Here is a 21113-nt window from a genome sequence, read left to right on the forward strand (position 1 = left end):
CTTTACAGACTCCTAGCTACCACATTTTGTGCAGGTATATGGGTGAGACTTCACTGACAAAGCTGGAGCAGGCAGGTGTGGTAGGACTTCCAAAGCTGCGATAGGGTAGCTATTTACTTCAAGAGCACCATTTCTCCCTCGGTCACTCCTTTTCCACTCTGTCATGCCTATTAAATGCTGCAGCATTGGAATTAGAGTTGCTATGGGAGGAAAGGTACCAAGCTTCTTTGTTATAACTGAAGCGAGTATGCCTAATGACATTTCTATAGCAGAGTATAGCCTGAGATTACATATTGTTGATCAGGTTTGCCTAGCCCAGTGATTCTCAACTCTGGTCTACTGCTTGTTCAGGGAAAGTCCCTTTAACACCAGGCCGTTTTATTTACTTGCCACATCCGCAAGTTCGGCCGATCACGACTCCTACTGGTCATGGTTCATTGCTTCAGGCCAACGGGGGCTGCGGGAAGGGCAGCCAGCACATCCCTTAGCCCACGCCGCTTTCTGCAGCCCCCACTGGTCTGGAGCTGTGAACCGTGGCCAGTGGGAGCTGTGATCGGCTGAACCTATGGATGTGGCAGATAAACCGGCCCAACACTCCAGAGGCTTTCCCTGAACAAGTGGAGGACCAGAGTTGAGAACCACGGGCCTAGCCTATGACATTCCATTTAGAAAAGACTATCCCACTTACAGAAAAGCAACAAAAAAAAAAAAAAAAAAAAAATACTACTTGCCAACTAATTATTGCTTCTGTGGACCTGCCTACTCATCTCAAGAATTTCCGTGGACAGGAATCGAGACCAGAATGGCAAGGGGCAATTCCCAGCTTGACTGGGTTATGGACAGAGGCTGCTGAGCTGAAAGATGATAAACCTTCCCTATTCACCCTCTTCTGCATTTCTAATATCACCAAAACAAGTTTGACAGGATAATCATTTACACTTTCATGCACTGAACCAAACTACCTGCAGTATATTTTTTGAATGCAAAGATTTACAAACATGTTTGAATATTCATGGTAAGAGTAACTTATGTTCCCATCAGGATAGCACCATAACTACCACATTCTTTATAAATTCCATTAAACACTCAAGTGTTTTAAAGTTATATTCAGTAAGTATCCATAGAGGGCAAGCCCAGCCTTCAACGTGGAAATTCTGATTTTTAATATAAACCAGTATTACTTATGTAACAAGACATCTCCACTTTTCCCTCTATAATCTTTGCTGCCCACTTCCATAACAAGCCATGTTTTCAAGTGCCATGTACATCTCTGGTTCCATATAAATAATGCTGCGGGAGGTAACAGTAATTCAGGTGTTGGTAGCAGAGTTCTGACCGATTTACTTTAAGAAAGCTATCCTGTAGATATAAAATCATTTTTAGGTATAAACCATTTTTTGAAGTTTTATTAAGTAAGTTTCCTATTGTTTGTGTAAGAGCTACATCTACACTATAAGAATCCCCATCTCCTAAAGAGTATTTTTTAAATAAGGTTTTAAGACATTTTAGGGAACAGTTTTAGTAGCCAGACAACAGTTTGGAACAGATTCTCAAGTTTTTATATTGCAGATCACATCTGAGTAGAAAGACTGTCCTGTGTGCCACCTCTTTTTCTATTCATAATCATCCACCCTCTTTCCCACTCAGAACCACACTATACCCATATGGTAACTACAGCAAATATTTAAAAATATATGTAGTTGACTTGTTCCTGGACACAAGGAGAACTAGAATCATGTGATCAAGTGTTCTACCAACCACAAATTCTCAATCTGTAATGTTAGTTGGATGTTATACCTCATCCACCAGTAGCCCACCACCACCATTTTCCTGAAACTATTCTCAAAAAACACCTTTGAAGACAATTTAGGATACAAGCACCAGAATAAAGCATGCACCTCAGCCTCACTTTCCTCATCTTGCTTCCCAAGGTGACTTCATTCATTCATGGCTGTAAGGCACCATGAGATCTATGGATGGGATGTACTACAGTGGTACACAAAAACCAAAAAGAGACCAGAAATTCAACAAAGTCAGACAAAAAGTGGCATTAAACAAAATGAGCAAATTTTAATAAAATTTAATGATTAAATCATTAAACAAAAGATATATACATTGCTGGCACATTGCATCATTCAGTCAAATAATCCCTTTCAACAGCTAAAAAGGAAGTTTAATGATACTATTGTGTTACCATTTTTGTACCTTAGAAAAGATACCGGTGTGTTTAAAGTGCAAACTTGATGCCAGTAAGCTATATTTTAAGGGTAGCAGAAAATAGAGTTTTCATCCAATGACACAATTATAAACAATGTTAATTATATAGGAGTATCCTAATTATTTTTTTTTTAAATCTCAGATTCTATGCTCTTAAAAGTTGTCCGATATACAACATGATACTCTTGCATATACCTGTCTTTCAAAAGGATCTCCTGTAACTTGACTAAATGCCAACCTTAAACACTTTGCAAGACACAAAAACAGACTCCATTCTGACCATTTTCCATACAGATTTTAAGGGCACAAGCTCAATAGCAATTAAAGATTAAAGAAAATCCTTTAACTGTATCCAGCATAATCACATTATTTTCTTAGGTACTTCATTGGTTTTTCTGCTTACTTCCTTTTTGTCTCTCAAATTCAGCAATTTGATTGAATATGTTGAGTAAATTCTGGGGCAGGCTCTTTTTAACACCACTTTCCGATTGCCCTTTACCATTGAGTGTAGTTTCCTCATCTAGCTCCTTTGCTTTAGTAGTTTCCCCAGGACTACTTTCCCTATTTTTATAGTCTCTCCTTTCATTTGTACTCTGCGTTAACTCACATCTGCTACCATCATCATGTCCACTGTTCTCATATAACCAAGTGCTGCTGTACTGTTTATTCTTTTCTACTGATTTGCCTGAGAAATCTGACCCTGCTGGAGAAGTGGAATACATGCTCTGACTTGAACCACACTTTCTAAACTGTTCTTTTCTCCCCTCTACTTCCTTTTCTAACTTTCTAGAATCATGTGTCTTGGTTTTATCATCTGACTTCCAGTGATATGAACCTGAGGAACCCCTCCTGTTAGAGAAGGATCTGTCTGCTTTACCCTGTTTTTCATTTTTGCTGCTGGTTGACTGAGTCTTAGAGCTACAATAAGAATCCCTTGAATCTTCAGACCTACCTCCAAAAGTGTCTTCATCATCAGCGGAAGTCCTTGATAGAGAACACTGTCTGTCTCTCTCTCTCACCTCTGTCTTTTGATATACTAATCTGTCCTGCCGCTCCAGTAGTTTTTCCATTTCATATTTTTGGTTAAGGAAGGAAGCAGAGGTATCAGCTGGGGGCGAGTACCATTCATCTTTCCTACTCTGATCTCCCTGATGTGAAGAAATCCTAGATGAATGTTTTTTGGAGCTGTGAGAGGACACTGACCGATTTCTACTCTTTTTCTTGTGCCTTTTGTGATCAGAAGAGGAGGAGGAGGAGGAAGAGGATGAAACTGATACATCAGATGAGGAATCACTTGAGGAGGAGGAAGAGGAAGAAGTTGATCTTCTCCTTTTCTTCTTCAGCCTAAAAATGTAATTAACCTATGAGGCATCACCATCACCAGAATCTATAGACTCTGCAAGTTTCTGGCAAAGCTCTGTCCTTTTCAAAGTCCCTGGAACACAGCCTTTAACTCAGAACAGCTCCAAGACCAAAATATTTAATAAAAGCCTCATTGGGACATGGAGAGAATCTTTTAGTCACACAGTACTTTAAAAATTTATTTATTTTGTTATGTACATTTCAGCCACTTGAAGTGCAGTGGATCAGCTGGGAAGGACACAGGATTGTATAAAGTCCTGTGTGGATCAAACTCTTGAAGTAGCTTATTTAGCAAGCTTCAAATATGCTATTGCAATAAAAAAAAAAACTTTGAACTTTAAATATTATTTTAGGTTGTTTCAAACAAATATGACTCAAAAGAGGGCGATCTTTAGATGAGATCCTGGATTGCGGTCAGATCTGAGTAATATTCACAAACCAGTAGTGACAAGAAGGTATACTGGGCCCAATCTGGCAAGCCTTGCATGTGTAGAATTGCCATGATTTCAAGTGACATTCCTGCGTAGGGAGGACTTTAACAAACAGGCTCTTTGTGGCCTTGGTATTACAAGAAGGATTCTTCTGGTTGGGTATCCCATTGTACTTCCTAAATACCCATTTAGGCAGATAAGTATTATTTCCATATATTCCCCCTGCAAAAATCCAGGTGTAGTAGTAAAGAACAACTCATAGGAAAGTTTGGGGCAAACAACTTTAGTTCTACCTAACTAAAATTTTCTTTTTTAACTAATGAAATCTGTATGAAAATGGATTCTTCAAGGGCTTATCTGTTCATTCGCTCTTTTATGCTAAATCCTGCTTTAATAACCTCACTATTTGTTGCTATGGAAGCAATTACAATGTCACAAACAGATGGGATTACAACTTTATATGGGGACTTTATATTATATTCTGAGCAGCAGGAGCTAGTGAACTACTGAAATCAGAGGTTATTTTATGCCATTAACCCAGGTAACGGGGTGGGAAAGAAAACAGCATATAGAAGTTTATCAGTGGCTGTTTAGTGGCTTTATTTAAAAAACAAACAAACATTGCTTTATTTACTATTGCCTGACCTCTGTTACCTGTTAAGAAAATGGGGTCTAAGTATGAATCACTAACGTAAAAAGGAAGCTTAGCAATAACAGGAACAAAAATTATCACCCATTTCACTGACTGGATGCTAACTGATGTTTACTTACTTATGTTTTATATTAGTGATGCTGATGCTCTGGTTCTAATCAGCAGTAGATTGTTTAATTAACATGTAGTATATTGAATATAATAGGGTTACCTTTTTTCTTCTTTTAAGAGCTTACGCAGTTTTTGTGCACTTGTTTCTATTTTCTTTTCCTTCTGTCTCTCTTCTTTTGCAGCTTGCTTCTCCCTCATTTCCAAAGATTTCTTTTTTGAACCCAGACACCAAAAAATCATATTAAAAGTAACAGTATGGTAACCCAATATTTCCCCAAATCCCACCCCCCCCCACCACAACCACAAGAAGATATATACACACACAAAACACACACACACACACACACCAAAGAATACAATACCAAGATTCCCAGATGAAAACGTTACGTTAATCAAATAAAAGTTGATTGTGCAGGAGTTTGGCATTAATCGTTGTGATGATCAGTATGGTATTAAGGACCATATTGCAGTAAATATCACATTAATAAAAAGACATGACCAGCCATTGCATTGGTACCCATGACCCAGGCCAAAAGATGCAGGAAAAATACAGCAAAGTTAGTTACGTGAATAAAGATTGAAACAGGGAGATACGTATTGGGGAAGATGGTATTATAGTTTGTATATAAAACATGATGACAAATCCAATTTTAAAATGTTGTTGGAAGTGGCCATGTTCGGATACAAACCATTTTGTAATTGTACCACAGCCCAGTTTGATGCATGTTTACATAAGAAATCATATTCCAGTGGGTTGTTGTTGATGAGCAGCACCAGATGTCAGACACAGCAGCAACAGTCCAGTTCAGAAGAAAATGCATTGAAAAAAAAACATATCATCAGTATTACAGGAAAAAAGTATTTCATGTTTGAACTGTAAATTGTATCATTCTAGTAGGGCAGCTCAAAACAGAGACATGTAAACCAAGGTTTACTTAGAGGTAACGGAGCCTTCACTTACTAAACAATCAATCATTAAAGGCATGACAGCTAAGCCCATTAGCTGGACAGGCTCCTGTACCCCACAGCTCTAAGGGCTTGTCTACATTGTGCAACAATACCACTATGGCGGGGAGAAAATTTCTAAAAACACTAACGTGCTAATTGGTCCATGTAGACCCTGCTGGTGCGCACTAAAAGCTCTCTGATGTACTTTAACGTAGTACTGTTTGAAATGGTTTGAAACAGTTGAATTCATATCCAGGATGAGCAGCAAGTCTCTGGATACCAGTTCTCAAGGTTTGGCAATGGTCATAAGAGATTCTGGCTTAGGATACAAGGGAAACCCTTAATTTATTGTGGGCAAACTTACACAAACTGCTGAACAACAGCAAGCCTTATGTTCCTCAGCTGCATCAATGACTATCACCATCAGCATAACTTGGAATGAGAGTAAAAACCATTTCCTTACTTGTTTAAATCACTTATTTGTGACTTAGGTTGTAAGACTCCTTGTTACAGCAATAATACTTTTCTCAAGATAATGCCAAATATGTTGGCAGTGCCCACATACTGTACATGGACATTTCTGCAGGATAATTTAGCTTTAATAAAGGTTACCATAAATCTCCTCTTCCCCATCCTTCAACAAAACCTTTTCACATTATGGCTTCCCTGACCTGCCAAAGCAGTGTTAATCAAGCCCTGCATAAAGAAACCAGCCTGCACATTTCTACCCCAGTCTATTTACTTCCTTCAGCAAAGAAGCACGGAGTACAGCAACCCAGTGCCCCAGTTCTCTAACTTTAATTCACTCTTTTTGATCCTATCTGGAAAACAATGGAAATAGAGGAGACAAATGAAAAAGCCGCAGAAAGAGAAGGCCACGGACAAAGGAGCTTGGCATGGAGACCCATAGGGGCTCACTAAGGAAATATGTTGTGGGGAGGGGAGAAAAGAAAAAAAAAAAAAAAAAAAAAAAAAAGGGATCCTGGAACTTGCTTCCCCCATTATTTCCTCCAAAGCTTGCACCATGGTTAATTGTTATTTTTTTCTCCATTTTAAATAACTGCCTTGTTAATTTGCACCTCACAAGTTTGGCAGAATTCTGGATCATCAGCTGACCGTAACAGGTGACACGGGTGTCCCCAGCTCTCTCCAGGCCTTCAATTAAGATCCTTTTTGTGCCACATGAAGATACACAAAGTTTTCCTTCTGAGCTAGCCCTGATCAGCCTTACCCTGCTCCTCTTTGAATATTCCCAATTACAACCCCCTGGCATATGTCTAAAACTGACCTGTCTGTTTCGGGATTTCACCCTACACAAAGTCTTAATTCCGTATCAGCAGCCCCACTCGCGTGAACAGGTTGTTCTCTCCTCCCCTTCATCAGAAACAGCTACTGAGTTCTGGTCTTTCCCTGCATCTGACTGCTGTGCTGTTGCTTCCCCTGCCCATCTGAAATGATCAAGCCATCCACAGGCACCTTGCTTTTTGTAGACATGGCCATAATACTTACTGTGACAGAGGTGTTGTAAAGAGGGGAAAGAGGAGAATAAAGACACAGTAACCAGTGAATAATTTCCCCGTTCCCAATATTTTTAATACGAGTTTTGATTGTAGCAGATAAAGTTAAGAGAAAATAAAGTATCACCTGCATATGTTTACGGAGTTTCAGTAAGGCATCCTCCGCTTCTTTAAAAGTCTCATCCAAAATTAAAGCTCTCTTATAATAATTCTGAGCATTTAATAGGTTATCTTCCTCTTCCAACCTAACATTCATATGACAAATGTTTACAACATAAACAATTTGTTTTTGATCATAATGCTTACTGTCTTAATTCTCAGACTGATGCATATTAAAAAGGAGCTCACTAAAATGCAGATGTTTACATCCCTGACATGTCATTACTTTCTAAACATCAGTAGTACTGTATTTTCAAACTTTGATTCCAGTTTTTGATGAATAAAATGTTCTGTTACTTCTGAATGAGTCTCCAGTTGTTTACTCAGATTGATAAACCTTTTCCTGAATATTAATTCTGGAATTCTTACTGTTTTCCTGAGTAGAGTATTTATATGCAATTAATTCAGAAGTTTAATAAAACAAACAAGTCATGGCATAGTGGTAAAAATTTTAAATATTGTAAAAATGCCTTGTTAAATATTCATCCCAAAATTTAATTGAATGTTATGCAGGTTTAATATTCCATCAGCTAAACTGTAGTAAGAAAAAAACAAGGAGGAGAGATTTAAACTGATGTGTGGTAGGGTGGGGTGACATGGGAGAATATAAACAGATTTAATAATTTTATTAAGATAATGTTGAAGTAAAAAGAACAGTACAGAGAGTTTAAGCACAGAAGCTTCTGATTATCAGGGAATAAGGTATAGATCATCAAGGGGTGTGAAATTCGGTTTAGGAGCAGGTGGCGTAAGGAATACATAATCTGCAATCTCCCCGATCGGAGGTAAAAGTTTAAACAGGTCAAAGTACAGACATTGAGATATGGGGGTATGTTGTCCATATAATGGCTATGTTCAGGTGTGGAGTATAATGAGTGGATACGATGAGGATGGATCTACCCTCATTTGGTGGGATTTAATGTTCAGTGAGTTTTATACACCCTGAACTGCTTTCACAGCAGACTTCTCATTGTTGGCACACAAGCAGGAAAGAGATAAAACCCTCCCTTTTTTATATACTTGCCATCCCAATATAAAAAAAAGAATGAAAAAACTGAATTGCTCATAACTGCATAAAGAATAGAATTCAACACTTACTGGCCTCCTCTTTCCACAAGTGTCTGACAGAGATATTTCCTTGCATTTCTATGGGTTGGACAGTTTTTTAACGCAACTTCAAAATCATCTATGGCTTTGTTTAAGCTTCCTTTTGTTGCATAACTATAAAAAATGGAAAAGTGATACAGGAATTGTAAATAAACATCACAGTTGATCTTTAAATAGATTATTGGAATCCATCTTTAACAACAAAGGGGAAAAAGAAAGAAAAGACTTACAGTGCCCCACGAGCTACCAAGGCTTCAACATTTTGTGCATCTATTTCCAAGGCCTTGTTGTATTCATTCATAGCCTCCACGTGGCGACCAACCTTAAAATAATCAACCCCTATCTTCACACTAGAACAAATAGTAAAAAAAAGAAACATTACACAGAGTCATCAAGCTAAACAAATGTACTTAAAAATCAATTTGAGAAGCCTTGCAACTTGTAGTATATCATCCTACTGTAAGAGTAAAAGAAGTGGAGCATTATAGCAAGATATAGTTTCAAGAATTGCTCTTTAGATTAATGCCATATTTACATCACACCAAAGTGTAAATTCTTTTATCTGAAAGTTGAGTTTGAAGACACTTCTGTAGAAAGCATACATACATGCTACACTGTATTCTCCATTTACAAATGGAAGGCTTACAGTACTTTAGTGTTTTTCTAAGACTTGTCATATTACCCCCTAATGGGGGGGAGAGTTTTACACCACGTTTATGCTTACAAGCTTAAAGCAGCACAGCTGTACTGATACAGCTGTGCTGCTGTAAAATCGCTCGTGTAGCTGTGTAATATGGATAGGAGAGAGCTCTCCCAGCTCAACAAGCAGTGGTAGCTCTCCCACTGACATGGTGCTGTGCACACAAGCACTTATGCTGGCAAAATTTAAGTCATGCAGGGGTGTGTTTTTTTCACACCACTGAGCGACAAAAGTTTTGCAGACACAAGTGCTAATGTAGACATGGCTTTACAATGTACAGGGACACATTCAACACTAGAGTAAGGGGGCACAATGACAATGAAGTCAATTTTGCCCCCATGTAAGATGCTTTAAGACTTATATTTCATATCTTACAAACTGAAGCTTCTCTCACACATTTGTCTAAAGATAAATTATCTTCCAATGAGTTAACAGTTGGGGCTCTGAATTTCCTATCAGATTTATCATGAGACTTCACTACAGCAATCAAGATTAATAATTTAATATAGCAATATATGGCCACAGATTATAGAAAATGTTTGTACTTGATCTCCAATGAATAAGACCTTATTGAATTGCGGGATTGTCAAATAATTGCAGCTGAGTTGCAGACAACACATGGAAAATTGCAGAAAAGTAATAATGGACCTTTATTATTTGCAGTAATTTGGAAAAGCTTAGAGAGGGGGCCCTGGGGGCAGGTGGCCAAGGCTCCCACTGTTGAAATTACAGCGGAGGCCTAATATTGTGGGATTCACAATATGGCAAGTTAAGTAGGTTTAACTAATGAAATAAATGATGTGCTATATTAAAATTAAAGACAGTTTCCAAGACTGGCATTATCTCTACCACCACTAATTCCATCTCATTCCCCTTCCAGATGTATCATTTTTATGTCTGGGACTACTTCCCAACTAAATATTGCTTCTGTGGACCTGCCTACTCATCTCAAGAATTTTTGTGGACAGGAGTCGAGACCAGAATGGCAAGGGGCAATTCCCAGCTTGACTGGGTTATGGGCAGAGGCTGCTGAGCTGAAAGATGATAAACCTTCCCTATTCACCCTCTTCTCCATGCTGGACTGAGGGAGATTGGTAAACCACTTTGTCTATTCCCTTTCCAACTCTGTGCTTTTCCTGGTAGAGCTGGGAAGGAAACTTGCTTCCCATCCTGAAAGAATTTTGAGATTTCAAAAAAGTCTTCCCATCCTGAATAGTGACAAAAAGTCAAAAAGTCTTGGTAGTTTCTGCACACTTTCAATCCATAAAAAAAAAAAAAAATTCAGTTTGGGTCTACCAAAAAGTTTTGTTTAGATTTTGACCTTTATGCTTTTAAAAGCATAAATTAACTACAATTTCAAAACAAAGTCATTTCAAAGCAAAAAATGAAGTTGCTTCAGCAATGTTGAAACAAGATGTTTTGACAATTTTGAAAATTTCTAATTAAAAAAAAAAATCAGGATATTTGTCAAAACCAACTCTTTCCTGTGAACACTTTCTGTGAAACAGCATTTTCCAATGAAAAAATCTTGTTGGAAAATTCCCGATGAGCTCCATCTCCTGGGTGCCTGCTGGGCTATGGAAGAGCAGAGTGCATTCTGCAGCTTCATCCAAGGCAAAGCCTAAAAGAAACAGCAGCTGCCCAAAGCAGCCTCTTCAAATGCTCTGAGTCAGTGCGTTCAGTGTTGATACATAGTGACTGACGCCAGCTCAGGCCACAAGGGAATTGCTCACAAGTCCAGGTTTGGGCTCAGGTGTCAAGACAAGGGAACTCAAGGTTATCTGATTGCTATTTATAAAAGGCTGAGCCAGGTACTAAGGCTAGGGTCCTTTGGGAAAGCTGAGGAGACAAGACAGAGCAGTGCTCAGGTCTAATTTCAGGAGCCAGCACAAGTTATAAGTGACCTTAATCTCTGGGAACTAAACTAAAAGCTTTTCCTTAAAATTTGATATATTTTTTTTTAAACTTTACAAACAAAGAGAGCATTCCCTCACTCCCATAACCTATCAACTGACCACAGCCACTCAGTAAGTTGCTCCCCAGTGATATTCAGGAGGTTATGCATTGTAAACACTGGTACAAAGAAATATGAAGAACTATGATCACTGATTCTAAAGTAGATGCCACCTAAATTGCTCGACAAGAAAATTAAATACTCCGTACCATTTCAAGGCCCAAGATGCAGATTGCTTTTTCCTCAATGCAAAGGCAAAGTCTTCTTCATTGAAGTTTTTGCTTTTTAAAAACAAAACAAAAAAATAATCAAGGGAATAAATTATTAACTGCCCAAGTTTCCTTCTGAATCTACTTTATCAAAAATTTATACCAAGGTTTAGATAAAATTTCAACATGGCTGAAACAATACTGTATTACTCTCCCCTCAATCAGCAATAGCATTTCTGATTTCCAAAGTCATAGCCTCCCTAAATGTATTTGTCTATTGCAGTCAAGTATACTGTCCCATGCCAGTTGCATTAATATAGATTAAATTTTGAGCTACACATCAAATGGGAAAAATCTACATGTTAATTTTCTGTATTTGAGAAGGAAAATTTTCTGAATCAGTACTGCTCAGAAGATCAGGTCCATTAGTAAAGCAAGCTATTACTAAGAAGTGTTGGGGATAAATATTATTAGGATGTAAAGTAACCTGTGATGTTAATCTAATGTTACCACCAATATACAATGAACAGTTTACCCAGTTAAACAGTATCAAGCAGATTACTGGTGGATGAAGTGACTTACAATTCTGTCAGTTTTTTAAAAAAGTGACAGAATTTTAAGAGTAATTTTGTTGTTCTGAAGTGTCTTTTATACTTAATTGCTGAGCTCACGCAAAAGAGGATCGACCCAAGGTTCAAGTAACAGTTGTCACAGAAATTTTTAAATAGAAACTACAAATAAAGAAAGACATTTCAGGCAGTGGCATTTTCTCTAGAAAGCAATGGCGACGGTGCAATGTCACTGTACCTTTGCAGGCCTCTCATTAACGATGGTGGGCTGGATTCACTTAGTCCTAGTTTTCCTAATAAAAGTTCAACTACTGCTGGATTAGCAAATCCCAAGGAACGATGTAAGACTTTTTCATACGTTTCCGAAGTACTGGCTACTTCGACACTTCTCCTTAAAGAAAAATATGAACATACACAATATGATCACTCATTTCTTTAGTAATGCTGACATTTGTAAAGAGTCAACATACATTGATACTTTTACTCACACTGGTTCACAAGCATATTACATAGCTTTCCTTCCCTCCCCTCAAGTGGAATTACAACAACTCCTTGGCCTTTGCTGTTCCTCCTCCTCATCCACTAGCTGCAGAATTCTGTGGTCAGTTTTCTTGCCCTTCCTCCTCCTGTTTTATCCCACCCTTTGCCCTCCTGACTAATGAGAAGCAGTACTTGAAAACCTCATTTTGGCTCTCTTCTCTTGCAGTACCAGCAGCTCCTTCTGGGCCTTGAGGCAAGCCCTACAAGTACTCCTGTACTTCTTGCTGAAGACAGATTTTAAGAGTTTCATATCTCAGCCCTTTAAGTCATTAGTTTATTAATGGTCCTGTATTCTCCCACGTAATGCTCATTTCCTGCAATATATATTAAGTCTCTCTCTCTCTCTTTTGGCTAAGATTACTTCATTCTGCTTTTTTGCTTTCTTCGTCTTTTTGTGAAAAATTCTGAAACAAACCACATCCAGATATGAACAGTGATGCTTTCATTTAGGAAATTAAGTCAATAGTATAAAATAGAAGAATATATGTCGATCAGCAGAGTACAATTTCTTGAGACAACAAATTTAACAAACCAGATCTAGTGAGTAGAAGAGAATGCAAGTTCTTACCTATAATGTAAAGGCAAGTCTTCAGAACTAATTACCCCCAGTTTAGTACTAGACAGACTGGGTGGAAGAGCAGAGCTGTGCAGTGATATCGTGAGCTTTTCATGGTAACGATCAATGTCCTTGATTGCAGCTATAAAAAAAAAACAAAAAACCCCACTAAACAAAAACATCTTAAAGTTGAGAACAAAGTCAACAAAACTGGAAAGAAACAGCTTCCAGAACAGCTTTAATATGCATTTACCTTGTATAATGTCTCCAGTTTGATAATATGATAAAGGATCACCATGACTGCTATGAGAAGGCACATCTCTCAATGGACAAAGAGCCTGCAAGAGACCAAAAATGTGACCAAGAACTCTGATCTTAATAAAGCAAATGATAATAAAATGTGTTGCATTAGAAGACAACTTCCCTCAGCCCAAAAGTATCAGCTTGCACAATGAAGATTTGTCCCATGAGTAAATATTAAATTATGTTTCAAAAAAATCTAGGTTTTAATTACAATGGCAGTTATCCTGCTGAAGAGGACTCATTTGTGATACTGCGATATTGAAGACTAATGCGAGTAATCCAGTTTCCACCCAGCTTTAATTAAACAAATGCTGAAAAATGAACTTATGATCTGTAATCAAAAAAGTCCATTTTGTGAATATTAAACTAGATGAAAACTAGTCTTAGGTTATGTCTACACTACAGATCTCACAACGGCACAGCTGTATCGCTGCAGCTACACCGCTGTAAGATCACTTATGTAGCTGCTCTATGCCAACAGGAGAACATCTCCTGCCGACATAGCGCTGTCCACACTGTCGCTTTTGTCGGTAAAACTTATGTTGGTCCAGGGGTTGTTTTTTTCCACACCCCTGACCGACAAAAGTTTTGCCAATGAAAGTGTTAGTATAGACAAAGCCTAAATCTGTCCAAAATTGAGCATTAAAGCAGAGTGATATTAGTATGATTCAATTCAGATTGAGGTCAATGCATCGAAATATACACCAATATTTGAGTGGTAAAGAAAGAAAATATCTTGCTAAGAAAGCAAGGCAGCTTCCACCTTAATCAAAGCCAGAATGCATTAAGGCTTTGAACTATTAACCATCCCAAAACTCAGGTTTACCCTTTGTAATTCAGGTCCCTAGCAGAAGATGGAGCCAACACATTAGAAAGCCAGGACTGCCCTGCATCAGTTTACTTGTTACTGATCATACTCAAGTCTTACTGTGATTTCTAACTGTGAGATCTGTCTGATGACGCCACTGCCCAGACAGATTAACACCATGAAAAAGCCAAATTCACGAATAGAACTAATCCTTCCGATCACAACATCACCACGCTCAATGTCTCGGAAAAACAGCTCCCTTCTGTCCTCACTTGGCACCTCCATGAACTGCTCCAGGGGTGGCATAACAGCATAACAATCTGCAATTAATAGGGAGAAAAAGTTATGAAATAACTGCTCTGCCTTCTGAAATCTCTAATTACAGTTCACTATAGTATCAGAAAATCAATGTGATTTTTAATAAAGCACTTTATATTCCTTTATTAGGCATTATATATAGCCAACACCTCCAAACATACACAACATTGCAATAGGAACTCTTGTTCCTTCTTGACCCGAGGAAACTAAGAGCACTCTTTCCCTTCTCACCCCTGCCCTGGCCAACAAGGTCCTCCATGCCCATGTCCAAGTTCCCAGAGATCTCATTCCCTCCTCCCCATATCTGTACTTTAATTTTCTGCTCAAAAAGGATTGGGTAACATTTGCTTTTCAGAGTCTGTCAATATCATTTCTTTAGTCAGCCAGAAACAGTAATTTTTGATCAACACAAGGTCAACACTTGATTCATATATCCACCACGCTCTGCAGCACCCTACATCTGCTAGCCGCCAGTTCACATCTATTGCATTTTGAGCTATTGGCAGAGTGAAGCAAGATCCTGGATGCAACCTGACCTATCTCTTGTCTAACAGCTTCAGCTAGCTCTGTAATTCTCTACAGATCAAAGATCTGGTTTGCTATTGCATTTATTGGCAGCTATTAACAACTTTCAGCATAGTAATACCCCTATCTAAGCTCTGCCCATTCTCCCAATAGAGTTTAATATGTTGACACCTTAACTCAAAGATAGAAAGAAATGGTGGGGTGATTGGGGGCATACAGGGACTCTGGCACAGGTGGATGTACAAAATCCCTGAAATTGAAGGGGATGGAAAAGTGGCACACAGAGAGCTTGTAGGAGGAAAGCCGGGGAAACAGAGGAAGCCAAGAAGGCCTGCTGTAAGCAATGATCTTGTTCTACAGAACTTATGAAGTATGAATTTTCACATCACAATTTTGCTCCCAGCAAAAAATCTCCTAGAAGCTTTCCTCTCTCTACCCAATTTATCTTCAGCCAGCTAGGGGGCCCACTTTCAAAGGACCTATTGTTTCTGCAGAGCCTGTTTGCTGAGACAAACTTCACCCATTCTGTTCCAATGGAGAATTCATACCATCACAACTCTTCCAGCCTCATTTTCCAAAGCTACATTCTCAGTTACTTGGGACAGCCACATAAGATTCTACCCCCAGATGGTCCTTAAACCTGAAAACCCATTTGCACTTAAAAAGTTGGATTCAACACAGCATTTGGCCTACTCGAAAAACAAAGTGTATAACCCTCTAGTTAATACAGTGGAGTGTCAGCAATTTTAGTACTAGACTTCACATAACAATGAGCACATTTTACTGACTGTTTATTTGAATGTTTTTTCCAAAAGGCTATACACGGATATCCATTAAGTAACCATGGGTGGCATAGTGGCCTCACCTGTGCTCTGCCTCTTCCCCTCTCTGCTCTTCCCTTTCCCGAAGGAGGAAAGCATGAGTGGTGGGGGCCTCAGAGAGAAGGGATGTGGCAGGGGCCTCGTGGGGGAGGAAGGAGATGAGGGACACAGCAAGGGTGCCAGGCCTGGGGCAGAGTGGGGGTGGAGCTGTGGGCGGAAGAGGTGGGACAGGGAGCTAGCCTCCCACAGGGGAAGCTTCACCTGACGCCCAAGTAAGTAACCAAAACGCCCATGTATTTTGCTTTTTTCACAATGTGTCACCACATTTTTCCAAACAACAATTGTTTTTTAAACAGCAGGCGACTTTCAACCTTAACAGAGCTGCCGTTCTAACAAAAAAAATTTGCCGAGGGGAAAAAAGGCAACTTGGAACATCCCCAGCAAGTCTGTACAACAGAATGGTAGAATTCCCATTTCTTTTGTCATCAAGGATCAGTGTTAGTAATAACGCCTCCCTGCATTTACCTGGTGAGCATCAGAGGAGTTTAGAATGTTTTACATATAAGTACACCGTAACAAACCTGTGTAGCAGGTAGTAATCTAGTTGTATGAATAGGGATATTGAGGCACAGAAAGACCGAAGTCAAAGTATGGGATAGAACCCATGTCTTCAAAGTCCCAGACTCATAATACAACACCGTAATAGCTGCATTCCCCTCACATGCTTAGCAATGTGCGCTTACTTTTACAGTGTGTGTCTGAAGATAATGCTGGAATATTGGTGGATCCTTTGGACAGTAAATATTTAACATTCTCTGAAAGAAGGCTCTTCATACAAGATATTGTATGAACATATTTCTTGCAATAATTTATCCATTAACAGTTAATGCTTGAATTTTAGTGTTCATAAGATTAAATATTTTCCTCAATTCCTGAGCTAACACTTAGTGTTTGTTCACACAAGAAAATTTATCCAGAATAGGGTTGGGTATAAATTTAAAGCAGGTTAAAGCAGTTGTTTCTGAATAATTCATTGTGTATTCCAGAATAAGGGCACACTATTCTGAATTAGTTTAATCTGCTTCCAGAATAAGAGCATCCACACATGAAGTTAATCAGGAATAATTTCCTGTGTAGACCAGCCCTTAAGAAGCATGCTGTGACCTTCTGAACAGCAGTCACATTCCTCCCAAAAGACTGTTACATTTCAGTAAAGCAAGTCTGTGTCCATCTAGGTTTGTAATTAAAATTGGGGTCTTCCAGGAATACAGGTGCAGCAGACCCTCGCTAGAGCGCGTGTAGCTATAGTGCAGATTCACATATAGCACGGTCGCAGCAATGGATGCCAAATTTAAATAGGGATCCATGGTAACGCGGCCCCTGCTATAATACAGACCCCGCGTTAACGTGGTACTGCACATGGATCCTGAACACCATGTTCTAGCGAGGGTCCAGTGTATTACATAAATACATCTTTTAAAATTATGCTCCTCCACTCAATACAAATAATTTTCTCACCAGCTCAGTAAAGAGTACAGAAGTGTGAGAAATAATTTTACAAGGCTGACATGATTTGGTCTGATCTATGACTAATAACATCAATGCTTTAGATAATGGCACAGAATACTTTAAAAGTTTGTGGACGATACCAAACTGAGAGGGGTTGCACGTGCTTTGGGGGATAGGATTAAAATTCAAAATGATCTGCACAAACTGGAGAAGTGGTCTGAAGTAAATAGGATGAAATTCAATAAGGACAAATTCAAAGTACTCCACTTAGGAAGGAACAATCAGTTGCACACATACAAAAAGGGAAATGACTCCCTAGGAAGGAAAACTGTGGAAAGGGATCTGGGGTTAAGAGTGGATCACAAGCAAAATAAAAAAAAAAAGCGCAACCATAATTCTGGGATTTATTAGCAGGAGTGTTGTAACCAAGACACAGAAGTAATTCTTCCGCTCTACTGTGTGCTGATTATGCCTCAACTGGAGTATCGTGTCCACTTCTGGCACCACATTTTAGGAAAGATGTGGACAAATTGGAGAGAGTCTAGAGAAGAGCGACAAAAATGATTAAAGGTCTAGAAAACATGACCTATAAGGGAAGACTGAAAAAACTGGGTTTGTATAGTCTGCAGAAGACTGAGAGGGGACATAACAGTTTTCAAGTACATAAAAGGTTGTTTCAAGAAGGATGGAGAAAAATTATTCTCATTAACATCTGAGGATACGATAAGAAGTAATGGTCTTAAAATTGCAGCAAGAGCAGTTTAGGCTGGACATTAGGAAAAACTTCCTGTCAGGATGGTTAAGCACTGGAATAAATTGCCTAAAGAGGTTGTGGAATCTCCATCATTGTCTAACCTGCTCTTAAAAATCTCCAAACACTTGTCAGGGATGATCTAGATAATACTTAGTGCTGTCATGAGTGCAGGGGACTGGACTAGAGGACCTCTTGAGGTCCCTTACACAAAAGTCATATTTGAGGTGGTAAGAATCCCAGTCCAAGACTGATTTAGGTCTCAGTTCTGCAAATATGCACCTGGGTAACTTTATGCATGCAAATAGTTCCACTAATTTATGGGACTACTCATATGCATAAGTGTGTGAAGAATCCATGGCCTTTTTTTTGTACATCTGTTTTTTAAAAAGTGGAAGCTGTTTTGAGAACTGGAAGATCAAGGATGCCTTCTGCTTCCATGACTCCATTTTCACAACAGTACTACAGCGTTTAGAGTGTCACTCGGGGCGTTTACATTTTCATATTAGATAAATTGAAAACATTTATTTAAGCCAAAAATGCAAACATGTTACCTTTCCTCACCATATTCCACAGTATAGGCCTTAATCATGGTTGACTAAAATGAGAATTATTTTTAAAATCTGATAGACGTGTTCACAGTAGTGTGAAGACTATTTAAATGATTTATCTACTCCGTGCATTTCTAAACTTCAAAAAACTTGAAATAAAACCACTTTTTATAAATACCATTTATTTTTAAAATATATTGTATACACAAGACCTTCACTGAATTCCTCACAGCTAATTTGTCTCTTAGAGAATCTCTTTTCACCTGTAATTACAGGATTTACCTTCATTCTCTTCATTTGATTCTGAATCTGTTGATGCACTTGGTTTCCATGAAAGAGCAAAAAGTAAATCAGCTTTCTTTGCAATGAAGTGTTGTATCTCAATGTTATCAATTCTCTTCTCTTTCCTAAAAGAAATAAAGAAAAATCTAGTACTCCCCGCTTTGTTCACATAGCATGCTACATCTGCTACATGTAAATAAATAAATCACTGTCCAGGGGTTTGCATAAGCATATAATTAAATGTTCCCCAATTTATACTATCGATGACAAGTTTAGTACAAAATGCTTTGGCCAAGTTTTTCTATGTTTAATGTAGAGCATGGTGGTAGAGACAACATTTGTGTACAGCACCAAGAACATGAATGGTGCTGAATAGCAAAGCTTCCAGAACCATGGCATTTGTATTTTCTCTGTCAAACTAAGCCTAGCAGATTTCACAGTATGCTGCAAGGTGCCTTTGCATCAGCTTTTGGATTGAGTGTACAGATACTACTAGGAAGTAGGACACAAAATGCTCCTCCTCCAGAGCCACAAGAAAGAAATCCATCGTCAATACCCTGAAGCCTTTCAACTCTAGCGATGAAAAACACTATACAGGAAGAGGGCATTAGTGAAATGCGGCCCTCTTCCTGGAGTCAAGTGATTATGTGAAAAATATCAGCTTTCATTTAAAAAGAATAGGTTTCAGAGTAGCAGCCGTGTTAGTCTGTATTCGCAAAAAGAAAAGGAGTACTTGTGGCACCTTAGAGACTAACAAATTTATTAGAGCATAAGCTTTCGTGAGCTACAGCATCCGATGAAGTGAGCTGTAGCTCACGAAAGCTTATGCTCTAATAAATTTGTTAGTCTCTAAGGTGCCACAAGTACTCCTTTTCTTTTTTTAAAAAGAATGAGATTCTAGCCCTCACGGTTCCAGAAGAAAGCCTGGAAACAGGACGCAGGAACCAAAAGGCAAAGACCCAAACATTCATTTTTTTTTTAAACTACCTCTGATTTTTATGCCAGTCCTCGGTGGGTTTTGTTGTTGTTTTTTTTTTGGGGGGGGGGGGGAGGGAGAAGAGAGAAAACGGAGGGAGGGCTGACGCATTTGTAAGTGCCTGTGGCTATCACTGCCACGACAAGGGAGCGGCTCAGGAGCTGGTGTCAGCGCCCAGGCTGGGGGAGACTCTGCCCGAGGCTTAGAGGGACAAAGTCCAGGGAAGCGGCTCCCCGGTTGTGGGGGGAGGGGAGTGCGGGTCCCTCTGACCCCGGGGGTCGCCGACAGAACAAACCCTCGGCGGGGGCCGTGGAGCGGCATTAAAGCCGCTAAAGGGGCGGGGGGAGGCTCCTCAGAGCCGGCTGGGGCGTACCAGCAGCTCCCTCCGCCCCCCCCGGCCCTGCTCCTTACCTGGCGGGCGGCTGATGCTGGGCTTCCCGGGGCGGCTCCAGGCTGGGCCCCCCCGGGGGCAGGAGGCCCCGGAAGTCGGGGTTATCGTGCTGCTCGGTGCGGAGCAGGGAGAGCAGCGCGGGGCCATGGAAGCCCAGCGCCTGGCGGAGCAGGTCCCGCTCCATCCCCACCGCGGCGACTCCCCCCGCGCCGCCACCGGAAGCGTCAGAGGAGCAACCCGGAAGTAGAACCCGCCTTCCCCGGAAGAGGAAAGAGGCGGGGTTATAGGGGAAGCCGCCAAAAAAAAAAAAAAAACCCGGCCCCGCTCTCGCGCATGCGTACAGGGGGGGGGAGCGGGAAGGGGGCGGGGCGAGAGAGGCAGAGTGACGGGATGGAACAAGAAAAGCTCCGTCCTTGTCTCCCCCACCCCCGCCTTTGCTCAGCCCGGCGCGCGCGGGGCGGGGGGGGAGGGGCGAAGCGAGCGGGGGCGCTGGCAAGGCGGGGTACGGGCCTCAGCGGGGGGTGTTTAAGGAGGATTTTAGTCAGGGGTGGAGTGACCATGAAATGCATCCGATGCAGTGAGCTGTAGCTCACGAAAGCTTATGCTCTAATAAATTTGTTAGTCTCTAAGGTGCCACAAGTACTCCTTTTCTTTTTTCATGAAACACACAGTGCAGTGGCAGGGGGGCCCCCCTCTGCAACCCCTCTTTGCCTCAGGACCCTCAGTTTGAGAAACGCTGGTCTTCCCCCCCCCCTCCCAGAAATCTATAATAGTATAAATATATATAGTATAAATCTATAGGGTAAAAGTACCCGAAAGACCAGCTTTCACGGTCCATTATACGGT

At 40.0% G+C, this 21113-nt stretch overlaps 1 protein-coding gene across 2 annotated transcripts; it reads right to left on the reverse strand.

The window, feature by feature from the left end:
• Window positions 1–2045: 2045 nt before the first annotated feature.
• TTC14 (tetratricopeptide repeat domain 14) lies at window positions 2046–20523 on the reverse strand. 2 transcript variants are annotated; one of them, XM_038415318.2, is made up of 12 exons: window positions 20288–20523; window positions 18901–19025; window positions 14264–14463; window positions 13286–13370; window positions 13045–13174; window positions 12175–12327; window positions 11368–11439; window positions 8735–8854; window positions 8496–8618; window positions 7366–7483; window positions 4874–4983; window positions 2046–3561 (listed from the first exon to the last, which is right to left on the reverse strand). In XM_038415318.2, the coding sequence occupies exons 1-12, from the start codon at window positions 20449–20451 to the stop codon at window positions 2601–2603; spliced, it is 2361 nt and encodes a 786-aa protein (XP_038271246.1). In that variant the 5' UTR covers window positions 20452–20523; the 3' UTR covers window positions 2046–2600. The 2 variants fall into 2 exon arrangements, 1 of the variants encoding a protein (XP_038271246.1); XR_005294724.2 differs by lacking the exon at window positions 2046–3561 and having other exon boundaries at window positions 4934–4983; window positions 5463–7483; window positions 20288–20518.
• Between the last annotated feature and the right edge of the window lie 590 nt (window positions 20524–21113).

Source organism: Dermochelys coriacea, chromosome 9, assembly GCF_009764565.3.
Source record: "Dermochelys coriacea isolate rDerCor1 chromosome 9, rDerCor1.pri.v4, whole genome shotgun sequence".
In the NCBI taxonomy this organism is placed as follows: domain Eukaryota; kingdom Metazoa; phylum Chordata; order Testudines; family Dermochelyidae; genus Dermochelys; species Dermochelys coriacea.